The 20871-nt window shown below is 41.2% G+C and overlaps 1 protein-coding gene across 1 annotated transcript in view; it reads left to right on the top strand.

Annotated features, from left to right (window-relative positions):
- The window catches only part of usp43a (ubiquitin specific peptidase 43a), a 97770-nt gene extending 84223 nt beyond the window's left edge, over positions 1-13547 (top strand). Inside the window, exons 16-17 of the mRNA XM_034541899.1 lie at positions 8419-8580; positions 8708-13547. Coding sequence (XP_034397790.1) covers positions 8419-8580; positions 8708-9879 — 1334 coding nt within the window. The 3' untranslated portion in view covers positions 9880-13547. The remainder of the gene's footprint in view (positions 1-8418; positions 8581-8707) is intronic.
- Positions 13548-20871: the final 7324 nt, after the last annotated feature.

The raw sequence follows: 20871 nt of genomic DNA, 5'->3' as shown, positions 1-20871 counted from the left end.
GAACAATCTCACGGTTTGGGCAGTCTGCCCATATATAAATAAATGGAGGGCTATTAATTAAATTATTAAATGGAAATTAAGACATGCATGTGTGCGTGTGTGTGTGTGTGTGATACTCAGCCACGGGTGATGCTTCAGCTGGTCCAGGGTGAAACGAGTATCCGGGTCCTCACAGAAGCACGCCTTAAGGAAATCTTTGCCATCTGTAGAGAAAGGAGAAGAATGGGTGAGGTCCTGTGATCCATCGCAACGTGAACTCAAATGAACAGATTTTTGTGTTTATGTTTTTCTTACTTTTGGAAAGCCACTTGGTCTCATTCAGCTCCAGATAGGTCATCCCCGGTCTAAATGACACCTTTTTTCGCATGTAGAACAGGACCATTCCGATCTGGAATACTGTCGTGGGTCCCGCTTTGTATTCCTGCCGACTGGCCCACTCTGGGGGGATGTGAGTACCTAAAATATACAGACATAATAAAAAGACGTTGAGGAGAAGGAAGAGCTTTGTTTCAATGTAAAAGTCACCGATGGGTGAAGTTAATAAAGAGCAGGAGTAAAACTGGACTTCTTACCATAAAAGGTGTCATAGACGTAGAAGTCGATGACGCGAACTCGTGGCAAATTCATGCAGGTCTGAATAAGGATATTTTCCGTCTTGATGTCCCGGTGGAAAATGTGCTTCTCCTGGAGGTCAATGGCTGCATTCACCAACTGCTTCATTATAATCTGAAAGACAAAAAAGAGAGTTGAGGGATCAGAGAGGAGAATGCTTGGAAATGTTTTCATGGTTGTGACTGAGATGACTACAGCAGCTTACCTTAGCTTCCTTTTCCTTCAAGTAGCCTCCTTTGTCTTAAATGTAGTCGAAGAGGTCTACGGCCGGCATCGGTCTCTCCAGCACCAGGATCAGCTCCTCGTCCACAACGTACCAGTCCAGTAGGTCAATGGATGCTGAATGCTGCTCTGATCCGGCCCCTAGCTTCCTTAGGACAGCGACCTCCATGGGGATCTTGAGCCCATCACTGTCTTCGTGAAAGAAGAGCTCTTCGTCTATTTTAATATGCTTGATGGCGACCTAAGGGAGATACAAACAAGACTTTTTGGTTACACTTCCTGACCGTACTGTGTGTGTGTCTGTATGTGTGTGAAAGAACATGTGAAAAACTTACAGGAAGATTATCCTCTTTGCGATAGCCAGCATACACGCATCCAAATCCTCCTTCGCCAAGTTTCTCCTGCTGCTGGTACTTGGCCTTAAACATGGCTGACAGGTCTAGAAACCCGTCATCCTTCTGAACCGGTCCATCATCGACGCTTCTCGCGCTCAGAGCCGCCTCGGGGTCCAGCATGGGGTCCAGTCTCCTGCTTTTTTCCCTCTGTAGGCTTTCCCCATCTTCTGTTCGTTTCCGCTTCAGTCCTCCAGGGACGACACTAATGTCCTCTGAGGTGGACGGAAACTCATCTTCACAGGGGAGAGGGTCCAGTATGAGGTCCAGGATGGGGTCCAGTCTCCTGCTTTTCTCCCTCTGTAGGCTTTCCCCATTGTCTGTTCGTTTCCGCTTCAGTCCTGCAGGGACGACACTAATGTCCTCTGAGGTGGACGGAAACTCACCTTCACAGGGGATGGGGTCCAGGATGAGGTCCAGGGTGGGGTCCAGGATGGGGTCCAGGATGGGGTCCAGTCTCCTGCTTTTCTCCCTCTGTAGGCTTTCCCCATCTTCTGTTCTTTTCCGCTTCAGTCCTCCAGGGACGACACTAATGTCCCCTGAGTTGGAAGTCAACTCATCTTCACGGGGGATGGGGTCCAGGATGGGGTCCAGTCTCCCGCTTTCCCCCCTCTGTGGGCTTTCCTCATCTTGCATTACTGCTGTATTCCCTTCTCCAGGGATGACGTCCTTCTCCTCAGCTTTGAAGAGCTTTCCTAATACTTTAGCCATTACACCTGAAGACTGCTGAAGACCTTTCTAAGTAAGAACGTTACTGCTTGTTGCTGTAAGGCTGGAGTATATATAGGGGAGCTGGCACTGAGTGTTCTATGGTTGTGCCTTTGATGAAGGGCTCCATGAGGTGTTCCGGAATATGCAAATGAGGGTTTAGAGTAAATTCTGTGTGTACAGTTTATAAGTAAACATGGAGGTGTCCACTGAATACATTCATACAGTGCATACAATACTATGTGTATAAGCATACAATACTTAACACTGACTCTCATGGCTGGCTTTCCTCCAGACTAATAAAATGTAGTCTTTTATGAATTTCTTAAATTCACCTTTTAAAAGGCACTTGCATTTGATACATACACATATGTTATACAATCAAAAATTGCAGCTATCTATATAATGAAGCGCCATTGTCTTTAGGCACAGAGGTAATTTGGCCCTAAAGCTGATTTATTAAAATTAATTTGCACAAATTATGTTGAAGGGTGGAGCTCGACACAAACGTCACGTCCAAGCTCTTGGCTCATATTTCTGTGCCATTTTACCATGAAGATATGAATATAACCGTTGCATAAACAACGAAAAACGCAACGGCGTGTCCATCGACTCCAGAGGGTTAAACAAATAAGATATAACGTGTTAATTAGTGAGCTGTAGAGGTGCTGGAAGGCAGATTTGGTTCAGATCCAGGCTAGCTGTTTCCTCGTAAATGAAGCTAAGCAGCTAGCTGGGGGTACACATCTGGTTAACTTTCCCTCATGCAAACAAAAAAAAAAAGAGCAGCGCAAAGATTCTTCTGTAAATGTAATCTGTGTGTTGAAACTAAAAGAAAACTGCTGAAAGAAGCTGCCTACATTACCCACAGTGCAACTCGACCAACAGCAGTTGGACGGAGATTCAGGTGTGCTTGGCAAGGGATGTCACTACTTTCACTCCACACACACACTCACACAGACTTAGTTGCACACTTCAATAAAATCCAAAACATCTGCAACACAATAGTGTTTTCTTTGGTGCCACAAAGAGGCTTCAGTTTCACTGAGAAGTTTATTCAGTGTTTTTGAAAACGTTGTAAAACAAACATATAAAACTCACCTCAACATTCACGACTCCTCTTCTTCCTCCTCTTCCTCCTCGTCCTCTCTTCCCGGTGATGTCCGCCATCGGATTTCTCTCCAGTTTTACTTTCAGCAGCAGAAACACTAGAAAACCAAACACTTACATCCGAGTTACAGGATTACCTGCAAATACTTTCACAAACGGAGCCCGAGAGCTTAAACCTGCTGTGATGTGGCTGCACACGCACGCTTTCAGTTTAAAGTAGCTGTGGTCAGCATTTTGTTTTGAGCAGTGTGTGTGTGTGTGTGTGAGTGAGTGAGTTTATAATATATATATATATATATATATAGACAAAAATAACTAACTGTAAAACACTGTATTTCCATAATATAGAACATTTAATTACAAAAAATGTGTTTTGAGTGTGCCGGGAAAAAAGATTTACCTTTTTTATTTGTATTTAAATAAACGGTATAACGTGACCGTTTCATATTTCCTGGTCTAACGTGACTGTTTCTTATTTCCTAGTATAACGTGACCGTTTCTTATTTCCTGGTCTAATATGACCGTTTCTTATCTAACGTGACCGTTTCTTATCTCCTGGTCTAATGTGAATGTTTCTTATTTCCAGTCTTAATTCCAATGGTGTACAGTAACGAAGTAAAAATACTTCGTTACTGTACTTAAATCGTGTTTTGGATATCTGTACTCTACTTTACTATTTATGTTTCTGTTGATTTTCACTTTTACTTCAATACATTTTGCAAAGAAAACTGATACTTTGACTCCGATACATTTCCCCTGAAACCTTCGTTATTCGCCACAAAATCAAATATATCTTTAGAAAAAAAATTAATCATGAGACCAACGTCAGGGACTGTGGTGGAACACAGACTCCAAGCGAGCAGGTTGAATCAGTGGTGCTAGCTTGCAAGTTAAATCTTAGGTTAATCACGTCAGTGCTCTCAAAGCCGCGTTTATTTTTGATTCCCAGTGATGCCCAGGATGCTAACTTAGCTAGCAACTAGCTACATGAGTAGGTGACTGATTTCATGATGGATGCAGAAATGAAAGCACCTGCTACTCCCGCAACAAACGACAGTGGTGACGAAGCCCAACACCGGATTGGAGACGGGTGTCTGACCTTCTAATTTAGCAATACATGGTGTGTGTTAGGCTAACATTGTTAGGCTAACGTTCGCTTTTCAGAGAATTATGATGATAAGTTCATAGTAGATGCAAAAGTATACGTATGTACAATATATTATGTTGAACATTGCTGCTTACTACTTGTACTTTTACTTTCAATACTTAAGTATTGATCCTATGGGTAAATATACAAACATACCCCCATAACCCTATAATGTTTGAGTTAGAATATTATTGTAGTATTATGTGCTTGCTAGTGAAGATGTGTAGCAAGTTCAATAATAGAACAAATAACATAGTATAACTTGCCGAAATAAATATTAATTACATAGGAATAAGCTGCAAGAGACTACTGATTCTGATAGATATACACTCCCAACATGTCCTTCCTTTCGTCTCTCTGGTTCATGAACAAAAATGTCTCATGCGACGTTTACCATGGACATGCTTTCCACAAAACCTCATAATGCAAACTACTTTCATTGGTCATGAAAGTCTCTCTCTCTCTCTCTCTCTCGCTTCAAATATCAGGATTTCCAAAATATCTATCTATCTAATAGGATCTTTTGTATTCCAAATGCATTAGACTTTTAGCCGAAAGCACAATTATTATGTACAATTCAGCTTGGTATTGCTCCTCTTCCTTTTGCGCCAACCTCCTCCTGAGTCCATTCAAGTTATCAAAGTTATTTCATGTGGGCGTTCTCCAAAAAGAGAAAAGAGCGAGACCAGATCCTTTAACAAAGAATGTACAGACTCTTCAAAACCAGGATGTCTCATATCAGGGACCGTGGTGATTATTAAAAGCGACAATGTGAAGCGCAACTAAAAGATAAAGCACAACTCTTATGAGCACATAACTAAATAAAATCTAAGAGCCAACGTGATCAAAATCCCAATATATTAATTCAGGATATGTATATATATATATATATATATATATATATATATATTTGGACTAAATCAGGAGTTTGCATGTTCTCCCCGTGGCAGCGTGGGTTCTCTCCGGGCTCTCCGGCTTCCTCCCACAGTCCAAAGACATGCTGCAGGTTAATTGATCTCTAAATGTCCCATAGGTGTGAATGTGAGAGTGAATGGTTGTATGTCCCTACATGTGCCCTCGATGGACTGGCGGCCTGTCCAGGGTGTCCCCTGCCTTCGCCCTATGTCAGCTGGGATAGGCTCCAGCGCCCCCGCGACCCTAATGAGGATAAGCGGTATTGAAAATGGATGGATGGATGGACTAAATCACAGCGCAAGTCAGACATTAACTGGACCTTAGTGCATTTTAATTGGATGTAAAAGACGGCTTCTCACTGTGTCACTGGTTGGTGTAAAGGCAAGGTGTTTTTTTACTTAAAATTGCACTAATATTTGAAACAAATCTGCTAATAGCCTTCTCTGGCTTTCCCAGGTGCGGTGGATGTACAACCAGATAGCTCTCCTTTATTGCTCAGCACAATCTCATTTTTTCTGATTGAACCTCAGAAGAAAACACAGACTCAATATCCCCCAAACACTCAAAGATAGATCTTGCCACTACTTTTTGTGCTTTCTTTTTTCCGCGATGATATCCCTGCACCAAAACACATTTGTCTTCCATAATCAGGACGTCGTAATGATTTATTAACCTTAAGAAAATCATCCACAGCTGAGTTGAAGTCATTAACTGTACCTACTTGTTCCTCAGCAATGACCTCGGGCCCATGGCGGTATGTGTGCCTGAGGTTGCTAATCACTTCACTACACCGTGTAGTCACCTCGTAGGAGAGGAGCTCGGGTGGAACTCTAACTCTACAGACTGCGTTTTATTAAACGTATGAAGACAAATTGTCCGACTGAACTGTTTTCATATTTAAGACATACAATTATTCAGACTAAAAAAACAAAGAAAACCTTCCATCGTTCCAAACCTTCTCGACATTGCACTGTAAAATGCACCAGAAGCTGTGAAACATCTTGTTTTCTGTTTCCTCCTTCGCGGTAAAGACCCTCTTACTGGTTATATGCAAAGGGGCGTAACAGATGCAGACTAAAGCATTTCCTTGGCCAGCTCCCCAGAATGTAGATGCAGCAGCGGAGTCCGTGTCTTCTTCATGAAGGCTCATTGTGAACAGTCAATGGCCTCTTTGCAAGGGCAGATTTCGCTCCATGGTGAGTTGCTGTGATACTGATTAAGAGTCGCATCGTGCTGGTTCAAACACAAACTGAATGGCCAAGTACCTAGTTCGGGGAGTTTTGTGACACTCATTCGTGGAATCCGTAATCAGGCCTTGACATTAAGCTTTTTCCCTTCGGGCAAGTAGCTGAGATGTTTTACTAAAAAACGTGAATAAAATGAATAGGGATTTGGACAATCATCATAATTTAGGAACGCTCTCCTCAAAGCCACCACACTTGACAGAAACGGACCACAGACCTCACTGATCTTTGCTATTAACACCGCTCCCCACACAATGCTGAGTTTTGAAATGTGACACTTATTACTCCGTGGCTGTGTTTCCATAACCCAGACGTGAGTAGGTGTGCATGTTGCATTCTTGACATCAAATATTGAAGGTTCCTGGTGTGGTTTGTCAGCATCAGAGTAAAATGCAGAATAAATGTGAAAACAACAAATAAAAAATGATTATTACTATTTAACGAATCGTGTGCATCGGAAGAATAAATAAATGCATTCAGAAATTACTCAACTACCGGATGACAAGGCAGACAGGAAGAACAGAGGACACACCCTAAGTTTATTAGGGATATTACGGTAGAGTTGTGTGGAAAATACAAAATGTTCACCTCAATGGTAAGTCAGCACACACTCGTAAAGGTCAGATAAATATGTAACTTTATGAAGTGGCGATGTGGAAGGCATGCCCAGACAGATAGCACAAATGTCAGAGGGCCTCTTATGAGAAAGGTTTAACCTTTTATCATTATGAACTTTGCTTTTACTTCCACTATACAGTACATGTCAGAAATAATGTTTTACTGCTGTTTCACATGCACACATTTGGTCGACATAATGTATTTTCCGTTGTACTCTTTCAAAAGGGCAAGCTTTCGAGAATATATTCATCTGTCTACAAATATTAAAGACAAAATGTGAAGTGCACTGAAGCTTTACATTATGTGGATTAGATTTCGAGATGAAAGTTAAGCTATATATAATACTTATTCATTTCTTAGAGCCCAATAAACTGCTTTAGGGTTAGTTTAATAAAAACATATTAATTCAATATTATTTGTAATTGTACAGGTAGCTAAGTTAAGTGTGATTCACATTCTAAAATGATTTCTTTTTTTTTCACCTTACTAAAGCAATAACTTTTTCAGATAGGCAGGTTTTGTTATTTGAATGTTTTTTTCAAGATAAGGCTGTGTGCACATATTGTGAGAAACATTGACCTGTTGCATATAGATAGCTATTTTGTTTTGAAACATTTGTGCTTGACACTCTGCTGCACATAGAAAAACTCTGTTTCAGTGGGTATGTAATGTGCTTTCAATCATTTTCCTCCACTAGTGTACTCTTTATTCTTCTTTTCCTGAGGAAATGATTCACAGAAAACTGACAATGTAAAGCCTATTTCCTTCAAGCTTCAAATGCTCTAAAGTCCTGGGGTCGGGGGATTAGATTCTCCCTCTCTCTACCTAATCAAACATGTTCTTGGAAAGCGAAGAGGACAACCAAGATTTTCTTTTTTTGTTAAACAATTCAAGACTTGACCATAGGATATGCTTTCTGTATCCTATGTGCAATTACATGTGTTTCTGTAAGCTCCCACTCTAAAATTCCTCCCTCTCCGTATGGTTGGGAGAGAGAGAGAGATATGATGATGATGCATTGGTGAGATTGGAGCATCTTAATGATGGTGGACCTCCATCTGTTACAGGCACCTTTATAAGGTGGCCAGGAGGCACAAATAATGAACACAAAAGCACAGCTTTTTTTACTCATTTAATGATGCCGGTAAATACACGTTTGCTCACAACAGTGGTAAAAAGTATTTCCATCTCAGTATGAGCCTGCCAGAGAATGCTGCAGGGACAGGGTTGTTTTGGTTATGTTCCAGACCATAAAATCCATCAGTAAATACCCCTCTCGTGAAACAAGTGGAGCCGGACCTTTTTGTAGCGCTGACACTGTCCTGTGGAGATCGGTCTGGCTGTGCTCGACGACTCCTCAGAAAAGAAAGCAAGGAGCCGCGTCTCCCTCTCTACCTGTATGGTTTATATTCCCACTCTGATGCTTCACTTCCCTTTATTTGTCTCACAGGGTCCACCAGTTCATCAATGTCAGACCACTGGCTAATCCGGCTGACAGGGGATAGCAAGAGAGGCAGCATGGTCTCTCGATCCTCCACCACCTGCCCGTCTTCCTTACCTGACTCGCCTGAGTCTCCGGTCTTCCTTGAAAATGGTTCTAAAGAGGAAAGAGGTAAGGGGCCACACTTGAATCAGTTTAGTGTCTTATTAGTTGCTTATTTCAAGATCAATGTGTTCTGCAAAGGTGTCACAATCAAGTGTAAAAGCTGAAAACATGTTCCTCTCTATATTGTTGTCAGGGGGTTTCGAGAGCAGGCCCTTTATCAGGGGTCTTCAGGGACGCAGCGTGAGCATGAGAGCCCCCAGCAAGACCAAGGACACCCTGAGCAAAGTGTTCCCCCTCCGCTGGTCCTTTGGTTCAAAAGACAGACGTAAACCGGACCCAGTGCCTCCCTCAGTCCAAGATCCTGCGCCTGCGGAGCTGGTGCAGTACTTGGAATCTGGCCGGCGGCCCCGGTGCACAAAGGATCCAATAGTGACATTGATGAGCGAACCGCGCAGGACAAAGGAAACTGCCGAGGGCCGGGCTTCAGCCAATGTCCGATCTGCGAGCGTTGGGAGCTTAAGTTGCATCAATAGGGCAGTGGATGAGCTGCCTCCTGACTCTACACAGATCCCGGAGGGTCAGAGGAGAGCATCAGATAAGACAGCCAGCTTGAGACGCAGGAAGGGGAGCCAGACGAGAGATGAGATGAGCAGCAGCTCTGGTAGTAACACCCTTACCAGCAAGAAGGAGGCCAGGAGACAAAGCTCCTCCAAAGCCTCCCAGGACACTACTGAGACAAAAAGGAGTTCCAGTGCTGGAGTTCAGCCCAGCTACAGCACTCCTAGCCTTCACGATGGGACCCTGAGAAGACCAAAAGGGGAGAGGGCTGATAAGGAACACCACGGTGCAAATGAAGAAAACTCGAAGACTAAGAAAGGAGAAGTGCCCAAGAACCACGAGGGACTGCTCTCCTTTTTTAAAGGTAACTTCCTGAAGAAGGATAAGGACTCAAGGAAGTCCAGGGAGGGAGAGTCATGGAGAGAAGGAGGCGAGGAAGGAGGCAGAAGGACCCTAGCGAGGCTGTCGTTGTCCAATGGAGCCGTGGGAGGAGGAACCGGGGTGGAAAGAGGCAAGTCTAACGGCCCGGGCCATCTGCGAGAGGAGCTGGCGAATGGGAAGATGGGACCAACCTCGGCGGACATCAAGCGCTCCCAGAGCTCCTCCAACATCCCCACCAAAGCGGAGCAGAGCATGCGCAGGACAGCGTCTTTGCATCGCAACGGGATGTCCAGAGTCCCGGCGCCAGCCCCGGCGCCACCGCGCAGCCTGACGACAGACAAACCGTCTTACGGCACCCTGCAGAGGGCCCGTTACAGCACCACCTCGCTGGGACGCAAAAGGACAGTACCCGAGTCCAGCTTCTGACACGGGGGCACTCGACACGACGCACAAAGCCTTTTTTGATCTGTTATGAAGTCAATGGCGTTCGATCCAAGGGATGAAAGCAATAGAGCTCAATTCAGAGTGGTAGGTCTTTTTATGTCTCCAGAAAATGAAGGGGCTCAAAGTGGCCTGCATTATGGAGTTGAGAGACACGTAGCAAACGAAGGGTCCTGTTGTGCTGGGGTATAATCAGCAGAAGGAGACGATGCGACCTGTCCATCAAACGTATTCTGTTTTTTTTATGACTCAAAACAAGTGCCTGAGCAACTAATATGCAGTTTAGACCAATGAGTTTGTCTGTTTAGCACTGGAAGTACGATATTACGCAAACACACACACACACACACAAGCACATTATCTACATTTGTGTCTTATTACTGCAGTGGGAGTACTGGAAATGATCACTCCGTGTTGAACTCTCATGTTTGTCTGCTTACGAGCATGACGCACTGATTGTGTTCATTTATAGGAATGTAACGTGTCCACTTGATTAGGTGAGTCGCTTTGAGGGCGAAGTTTCCAATTTCGATGAATTATTCATCTTTCATCCGGTGTTTAATGTTGGTTTGGAGTGCAGGTTGGCTGGTGAAGGATTGACCAGACTGCAGTTGTTAACCCTGCACTGGTAAGACCAGGACCACTAACTTCAATTATTATTATTAGAGTCTGAACAAATTTGTTTAACATTTAACAGTTAAAATGCCTAAATTAAAACAAATGTTACACAGAAATAAAGTGAACTACAATAAATGAATAATAGTGGACAGTTGATTGTTTTTCCATTTGGCATTGACCGTGAGTCTCAGTGCTCATGGAAACAAAAAACGTTAATTCCGTTATTAAAAACTAAGAAGTTTAATGTGATAATGTGATTTAATTTAATTATGACGCAGTAGATGCACTCGTGAAAAGGAAATACATACCACAAGTATTTGGTATTTCACCTAATTTCTTTGTGACATGGGTTTTCATTTTGACACTTTAAATCTACCAATTAGTGAGAACTGGAATGTATTTTGTGAATCCAGCATAGTATTATGATAAATTATGGGGGCACATCTAAGCATGTTTGGTAACACTTTATCTGAAGGGAGTATTTATGAATGTTTGACTGTTGTCATTGACATTTGTCAATTACAAAATTTTTAATGAAAGTTGTCATTGTATGAAATGTCTTGACAACGAGACATTAACCAAGACAAACATGCTATATCATCATCATATAATATTTACGTGTTAACATTAGGCCAGAATCACAATTGGATGGCATAGCTACATGTCTAACTGAGCTAACGGCGGCTACAGTTATTCGTGGTGCAAACAACACTTTGGGACACAAGCTCTAAAACGTTGCATATTAGAATAATGTGTCCACAACGACAAAGGATCCTAGTTGGCTTGACCAAAGACTCCACTGTAGTTGAGGTCAAGGAAGATATTCACGACACAATTATAATGGTCTCATAACAACCAATCAACCAATGTACAAACCGACCACATATGGAAGTTAAACCTTTTTTTTTACGTGAGGTGTGCGTATTCCACAGAAATAAGTCCTTAAGTCCTTTTTTTTAACTAGTGATATACAGGAAATTGCTTAACGACCAGCAGTGAGAGTTGGCAGCTTGGTTTTGAGAGTTCTGGCATTTATTTGTTCAGTACCAGCTGGCGGTTGCTTAGTAACTGTATCCCTTACATAGCCTTCTGTAGTCTGTAGACGTTTACTTACCATGATAGGCTACACAAACGAACATCTGCAAACAAACCTCGGCGCACATCAAGCGCTCCCAGAGCTCCTCCAACATCCCCACCAAAGCGGAGCAGAGCATGCGCAGGACAGCGTCTTTGCATCGCCAGTTAAAAGATGCATGCCATTAGGTCGTCCTCTGGTTTCTGGCTTTGAGAGAGAGGAGCTCAGGTTCACCAATATTGATTGAAGGGCCCAGGAAATAACCTCTAGAAATTCATTTAGGTGGCGTTCCCCTTGGTTAATAAGGGTGGCTGAGATTTCCACAAACTGTTTTTTTTAATAGGCATCTAATGTTTCTCATCTTATCACGTACAAAGCCGAATATGTTGTTTTGACAAGTAATTCATCTTCCCTATCAAAATCATTTTATATATATATATATGCAACAAGTGACTCACGCACAACCTTCACACGTTTATTTCTACCAACACTTTATGTAAGATCTACGTTTGTTTGAGGCCGTCTCAAGTAAGCAATAAGAGTTGAATGTCTTCATTTAAGTTGCTGTTAATAAAACGTGTTCTTTGAGTATGCGGTCAGGCCCGGCAGCTTCTGTTGAATACAATTAATAAACTGGACTACACTATTAATACCACAAAATCCGACGCTTAGTTTTCACCTTGAAACGTCAAATGGGATTGACGGCAGCTGCTATTTCGACATCCCCCTCTGATTTTAACAAAACCGTATAATTGGATTCGCAAAGGCTGTCACTCTCAATCGAAGACACAGGTCGCAAAAGATACAGAACAAGAGGCATCTGTCACAATAATCACCCGTTATAAAAGATAACACACTGTAGCTGGAGATTTGTGCTCACAATACACGTTCCTCTCAACTAGCAGTGCCGTGATGGCAGCTGTGGCTTTGTTTTGATCACAATAATCGATGCGTTCAGAATCTGCTCGATACTGTTCCCCACGCCAACATTGTGTGCTTCTTAATGTTTAAAAAGTAATTGTGTATTGTAACAGAGAGACAAGAGCTATGTGAGAGAGAACTAAAAACTCACTTTGAAACAGTTGCTTCAACTTAGATATCTGAGCCAACTTTATGTTATAATGGCTATGATCAAAACATGTTTTACAAATAATTTACTGGACAGAATTTCAGTCACTTTTCCGAATTAATTCACAAAGCATTAGATTACAATTTATTTGAGAGATACATTTTGAAAGTAAAGTTTAAATAGGGACACAAAGTCTGTTTTGCGTTCAAAATGTATTACGTTTGCTTCTGTTTTAACTTTGCATGGCTCAATCCTCATACACACAATGTTTACTCTGCCAAACTGAGCACGCCTTTGTTAACACAGTTTTGTTGTGAAATATGGGTTGAAGATGTTTGTATATGCAATTTTTTCTACATTTTATTAAAATAAATCTGTATATATTTATGGATACACATATGTGTGTGTGTGTGTGTGTGTGTGTGTGTGTGAGAGAGAGAGAGAATATAAGCGTATTATCATTGATGGTCAACCTGTGTGGTGTAGTGCTTATGGAACAATATGCCACGGTATCCAACTGTAACCCAGTCGCCAGAACCTTTTTTTGACATCGTATGTTTCTGTAAACCACGTTTCAGAACCATAAATATGTTCCATAAATAAGTTTCATCGAAACGCACACGTGGTTAATGATCGTTGACAGAACTTCTTGGTTAAGATTAGAAAAAAGATCTTTGTTGATAAAGGATCCAACTTTAGTACAGAACAAAAATGATGCCACAACAGCGGTCTGCTGGGTGAAAGGCGGAACGCAACACTTTTGATGAATGCCAACAATGTTTTCCTGGAAACTGAACTCACATGCAATGTATTCCATGTTTTACCTGCTTTCACTGTAAAACAACAGTTTCTGCCTAAATTGTCTTCTGTACATGATGGTACATTGTTTTATTTTTCAATACAACAAATAAAAATTTATTATTTATGGCTATGGCTTGTCAATGCCAAGGGTGGGTGTGGTGCTGTAAATCGGGACGGCATTACCAGCTGTATGAATTAAAGAGGAGCAGAAAATAGCAGTAGAAGTAAAAAGGCATACAGTACTTGAGTTTATGTACTTATAGTTTATAGGATTAGTTGATTGTTTGATTGACAGAAAAGGAATGTATCATTTAAATCCTTTTTTCAGCTAGTTACAGCTTCTCAAATGTGAGGATTTGCTGCTTTTCTTCATAGTTTCTATAACTGAATATATTTGCATTCAGACTGTTATTTAGTTGGTAACAAGCAACTCTGAGAAATGCCTTTGGGCTTCCGGAAGATTCAATGGTCATTTTTCAAGTTTCTGACATTGTAAAGACAAAGCCATTAAGCTAAAAGATATTGCCATGTTAAACGTGGGGGCAGTAGAAACAATGTGAATAAAACATTTAAATATCAAACATGTTAGCTTCGCAGGTGCTTATTAACAAAGCCAGCAGTTTTTAAATCACATTAGCATTCATATGAAGTCATATTTCTGGCACAGACTGTATATAGTAATTCAACATTGCCAGATAATGTCACCCATGGTTTGTGGACTGCCGTATTGGCCGGCACCATCTTGTTATTGTTTTTTTTGCTGCATAGTTTCTGTCCAAGTCCAAGATTCACTCGCTCAGAGCAGAGAGAGGGAACCGAAACCTTTAAGTGGCGATGGATAAACAATAAGCCAAATCTCACCATAAAACATAAGAGATAATTCTCTGTATTTATCTCTTTAAAAGTCAATTTGATTTCAGAAAAATATAAATATTAGCTGCTTCAATTCAATTTACTTTGGCTTTGTATTTAAGATAAGATAAGATAAGATAATCCTTTATTAGTCCCTCAGTGGGGAAATTACAGGATTACAGCAGCATTGCTCACAGTAATAAGTAAAAAAACAAATAAGATAAAAGAGTAAAAACAAGAAGAATATTATATATACAGACGGAGTAGAAATAGAATAAAGTGGATAAAGTGTATAAAATAAATTTAAAAATTAAAAAGTACTTAAACGTATTAGTATTGCACAACTGGGCTAAAGTGCTGTTCAGTGCGAAGTCCAAAGTGTTCAAGTGTTTGTGGCCTACTGTTTGGCGGAGAAGCTACCGAACCTGGATCAAAAGAATTGAAACTTAGCACCTTAGTAGCACTTACAATAGCACTTTGTAGTTTGACTTTCTGAGAAATTGTACTTTCTTGTTTTTTGTTCTGAGTTTGCAAGTCGCTTGGCATAAAAGCGTCAGCTAATCGAAATATAATGTTTCAAATATCTCTTATTTAATTTACTGGACACAAAGGGTCTCGAGGAGCCAGGTAAGAACAATAGAAAGTGGAACCCACTACACCTGTAAGACACAGCATCACTGTCACCTGGGGAGGATAGCACGCATCCTGCAGGTACACCCATTGACCCTTCACTGGCTCCCGGTCAAATTCAGGATAGACTTTAAAATACTACTCACCACCTACAAAGTCCTAAACAACATGGCCCCTCCCTACCTTTCAGACCTCCTCCCCCTCCAAGCCCTGGGGTGACAGGGCCTTCTCAGCTGCTGCACCCCCCCTCTGGAACGCCCTCCCCATTCACATCCGTCAGGCTCCCACCCTTTCATCATTCAAACAAGCCCTCAAAACCCACCTCTTCAAACTCGCCTTCACCTGAGGACCCCTGCACTCTTCCCTCCACTATATGACTCATTCCTCAGAGCTTCTCAAGTTTTCTTTTTTTTAGATGAAATGTTCTATTTGTTTGTTTGTTTGCTCTTTGTTTGCTCTTTTTTTTGTATGTCTATGTCTTATGTAAAGCGTCTTTGTGTGTTTTGAAAAGCGCTATATATATAATTATTATTATTATTATAACAAAGTGGTTGTTGTTGCTCTGTTCAGTTCCACTGAGGTAAAGTGAACAGGGGGCTGTGGTCTTTTTTTTCTCCATCTGTCTGAGTGTCATTTTTTAGCCTAACTTTGTCCCGCTTCAGTCCTCAGAGAGGAGCAGAGAGATGCCAATTGTGTATTTTGATGATATCTGAATAATTAATCTATCAATCCATGGAGGCTTAAGAGCACAGTGCCTGTGTTGACTTCACTCACATGCTGCCGTGAGCGGCTTTCGCAGCAAAAGGTTGAATGGCTGCCGTGTTTGCAGCGCTCTTTTTTTACTTCGATTTATTTGATAAGGGACAGTGCACATTAATAAAAACACTTCTGTTAAATGCGCCAGAGTTAGCCAAGAGGCTATTTTTCATCTGTAGTCCCGAGAGGCAGATGCTACAAAACAAACCTAAAAACAGAGATAAGATTACACATACAAGGTTTATACAATATTGGTGCTTTACAATGGGTGCACAGACAATGAATAGAGTGAGAATATTAATATCCGCAGTATCATCATTTAGGAGACGCTTAGACATTGTCAAGGACTAACAAGACATGCAACACACTGAGGCTCACAAATTGGTTCTCCTACTGTAACTGATTTGCCTAAAAATGACTCGTCGCTTGCATCCTATTCCTCTAATGGGAGGAGGATTGAGCCAATGACAAAGGCTGAGAGGTTATGGCTGTCGGGCATGATGGGGGATGCGCTCTTGGTCGGGGATACAAGCGACCGCTGTGGAGCCAGACCTCTCGGAGTCCGCTGCTGCATCCCATCATCCGGCTTATTTGTTCTCCCCGTTCAAGGGTATTTGTGAAAAGAAATAACATCACCGACTGATTCTATTATATCCCCAGCATACCTCCATCAACTCTTAATAACCACAACAAAACATACCAGGAAACTAGCTCTCTGGGTGTATCTGGGTCAATCACATTATTCCAACAGTTGTGCTTGATTGCCGTATATTCACTGAAACATAAGATTCTCCGAATCATCTTTAATGCATAACTTGCAAGTGAAATGCTAAGGTGGTCATTGTGTCCGGGAGATGAGCTGGTAAGCTATTCTGAGTTGCACAGATGACTTGAGCACTGCCCAGAAACTAAAAACAATTCGATGGCACATCTGTGCAGAATCTCAACGAGCCAAGCGTGCTCCCACCTCTTGAAATCCAGTCCCTTACGTGCATGTTCCGCTCCAAGACAGGAAGTACTTCTTCTTTACACGACACTCATTGCTAACGTCTCCATCGGATCAATTATTTCAAAGGTTTCAAGGCCACACTGCCAGAGATTGAGTGAGAAACACTCTTCCAGTAGCCCCGACGCCCATGTGTCTCTATATGGCCATGACTATCACTGTGGCAGCACTTAACATTATTGACCAGCTTCCTGAGGGGCGTATGGATCAGCAGTTCAAATACTGTTATATCTAGGAGTGTAGGGAGTGAAGGTGTGGAAATGTCCCTGCCCGGGTGTTATGCTGTAAAAGCGAGGAAACACGAAGATAAGTGGGGAGAGGAGATCTGCCAACAAAGGACTTCTGCTGCTCGGGGGTTTGCTAACGAGGCGCCCCGGGCCCAGGCGTGCCCCGTGCCGCTGATTACGCTTCATAACGTATGCAGCGCTATGATTGATTGGCATGAACCTTTGAACAGATATTCGGGGTGTTCTTTTCCTCCCGCACCAGCAATAAGTCAAAGTGTTCACTTATCTTCTTGATGGATGGGCCCAACATCTTGCACACATGGATTATCTTCAGAAAATGAATCCTAATGACCTTGGTAGTTAAGCTTATTGCCACCATCATCCCTGACGGACACATCCTTTTGGCTTTTGGTGCTAGTGATGAGGGCACAGTGTTGTTGTTGTTGTTGTTGTTGACACAGAGTTGCTAGCACTGAAGACATCGCACTGCAGACAGGTTTCATGGACAATTTGCATCTGTGTTGGAAACCAAGTCTTCCAACTTTTTTTGTTTGATTTTGAGCCATTTAATATTAAACAAATTAATTCTTAATGAAGTTACATATTAACATTTTAATAATTTAAATTCTTTGAATAATTTGAATATTTTGAATGTGAAAATGGAGTTGTCGATATTCTAGTGGTGAACCGAGCATTTGGTGGAATTGTTTGGGTCCATTTAAGAAATTAAAGAAGAAATTAAGAAATAAGAAATGTAGGCGCTGATATCAGTCATCCTGAAAGAAGGTAAGAATAAAGAATGCTGTGAATCATATCGCCCAATCTCTATATTGAATGTAGATTATAAACTGTTTACATCTATAATCTCTAAAAGATTGGAACACTTTCTTCCCGAATTAATAAATGAAGATCAGACAGGTTTTATAAAAGGTCGGCAAACACAGGATAACATTAGACGAACCCTACAAATTATAGAACAGGCTAATAAACAACAACTAAGTGCAGCTCTGGTCAGCCTCGACGCTGAAAAGGCATTCGATAGAGTCAGTTGGTCTTTTCTGTATAAAGTGCTAGAAAGGCTAGGTTTTAACAATCAAATCATTAGGTGCGTACAATCTTTATATAGAGACCCAACCGCTAGAATAAAGATCAATGGCCACCTGTCTGGTAGTTTTAAGCTGTCTAGAGGCACTCGCCAGGGTTGCTGCCTTAGCCCCTCCCTCATTGCAATATTCATAGAGCCTTTGGCTCAAGCCATTAGACAAAACAAAGAGGTGAAAGGGATCAATATATCAAAAGAGGAACATATAATAGGACTCTTCGCAGATGACATTATCACTTACCTACAAAATCCCAACACCTCAATTCCAAAATTTATGACAATTTTGGCTGACTATGGTCGGATGACAGGATATAAACTGAATATCACAAAAACACAAGTACTCTCTCTTAATTGCACACCGAGCGAGGCAATTAGGCAGAAATATAAACTACAGCGGGAAGCAAAATCATTAAAATATCTGGGAGTGTTAATTACTCAGGAAACGAACAAATTATATGAAACAAATTACAATATAATAAACGATAGGATACAGAAAGATATATCAAAATGGTCCACACTAGCATTGGATTTTAGCTCAAGAATTCAGGTGGTGAAAATTAACATACAGCCAAGGTTGCTCTACCTCTTCTTATCACTTCCAGTCAGAATCCCAGAATCTCAGTTTACAGCATGGAAGAAACAGATATCCCGGTTTATCTGGGCAGGAGCAAGGCCAAGGGTCAAGCTTAAAACACTCCAAATTAACAAGCAGATCGGAGGCCTAGCATTACCAAATCTCAAAGAATATTATTATGCGGGCCAATTGAGATATATTGTATATTGGTGCTCCCCGGAGTATCAAGCTGGATGGAAACATATTGAATTAAATCTGGGACAATCTCACCCCCAGGCCAGACTAGGAGGAAAAGATTACACTGACCAAAAGGGAGATAATTCCATTTTAGAAGTAACATTGGATATCTGGAAGGAGACAATCAAGAAATATAAATTGGAAGGAGACAGTAAGCTTTTGATCTGGCCCTCTATGACCCCCCCAGGTTTAGACGTGGACAGACAGATAGTACTTTTGTTCGCTGGAGAGAAAGAGGAATAACTGCAGTATGTACACTTATAGAGGGAAACACTTTTAAAACTTTTGATAAACTAAAAAGAGAATTTAATTTAGGAAACAGGGACCTCTTCAGATATACACTTCTACGATACAGAAATTAAAAAAAGAATATCATCAGAAGGTAATGAAGTGATCGAAGTATTGACAGGTGCCTACAAACAAACCCCCTCAAAGTTGGTCTCCAAACTGTACAGTAGTTTACAAAAACGAATCGGAAGTAACACACTATATGTAAAACTGAAATGGGGAGTAGAACTGAACATTAAATTGTCGAATAGTGATTGGCATTCCATGTGTACAACGCAACAGACTTCCACTAGATCTAGAAAATGGAGGGAATTTGGGTGGAAGAACCTAATCCGCTTTTTTATTACACCACACACAAAATATAAACAATTAGGTATAGAGCAACCATGTTGGAGCGAGTGTGGGCAGATGAATGCCAACCACTCACACATTTTTTGGTCATGCTCAAAACTCATACTGGGACCAAGTCAGTCAGACTCTGGAGGAGATCTTAAACTATAAGATCCCCAGGGACCCACGGATCGTTTATCTGGGACTAATACATGGTGATCTAATTCATAATAAAGACAATTATCTATATAAAATCTTGATACTAGCAGCTAAAAAGGCCATCACAAGGAACTGGATTAAAAGTGACCCCCCCAAGCCAAGGACAGTGGCTGGACATTGTGGAGGAAATACATAAAATGGAAAAAATTACTCATTTACTAAGGTTAAAATCAGGGACCCATGAGCAGCGCTGCAAGAAGTGGATAGCATTCAAGGGATTAAGTGACCAGAAATTAATGATCCCAAATAGTGTAAAGAGCGATTGTTGACCCCCTATTGTTTTTCATTTTCTTCTTTTTTCTATTTAATTTTCTATTTAATCTTATTTTTTGTCATTTACAATGTTTTGTCGCGTTCTTTGTTACTCGAAAAAATATATAAATAAAAAGTTTTTTTAAAAAAAAGAAATGTACACTTTTATTGATCCCCGTGGGGAAATTCTTCTCTGCATTGTACCCATCCTTAGTTATTAAGGAGCAGTGGGGCTGCAGTGAAGCGCCCAGGGAGCAACTGGGGGTTCGGTGTCTTGCTCAAGGACACTTCAACATGCAACTAATGGGGAGAGTGGGGATAGAACCGGATACCGTGTGGTTATGGTTATGGAAAAAAGTCACTTTGCATCTTAGTAGCTTGTCTCCAGTGGATGTGACCATGTCATCTACATTCATCTTAACATGGAGATTGGGAGTTGTTGACCTACACACTGAATAGCGGTAGTCATAGATACGAACATTGCAGTACCCCAGTAGTGCAGACCTTTGTTGACCACAGTTTGATATTTTTCTGAGTATAATTGGGAGTGTTCTAGCTCCCAGCTTATCCACCACTTAAGCTACTTACTTCATTCACACCCTGGAGTAGCCCATCACACCTAGTATGGCTTGACGTCTTCCTCTGCATAAAATTGACAATAATCTGGAACATTAAATCCCCTTTTAAACAGGAGAAATAGAAAAGTGAATCTCCATGGAAATCAAAATGAGCAAGTGTTAATGTTTGTTGCCCTTCATGTAGGTAAATACTAAATAAATACTACTCTTTAAGGAAGTAATTAGAGGAGGACAAAAGCATCTTTTTAAGTTAAATTGAGCAAGTTAGTTGTCATTTTACAAGTTTTAATAATGAAATATCAATGATATGGTTGTGTCTAAATGGAATTATTTTGATAAATATGACATATTTGGCAGCTGTAT

The sequence above is a fragment of the Cyclopterus lumpus genome, chromosome 1 (genome assembly GCF_009769545.1).
Source record: "Cyclopterus lumpus isolate fCycLum1 chromosome 1, fCycLum1.pri, whole genome shotgun sequence".
Lineage (NCBI taxonomy): Eukaryota > Metazoa > Chordata > Actinopteri > Perciformes > Cyclopteridae > Cyclopterus > Cyclopterus lumpus.
This window is presented reverse-complemented; position numbering and strand designations above follow the sequence as displayed.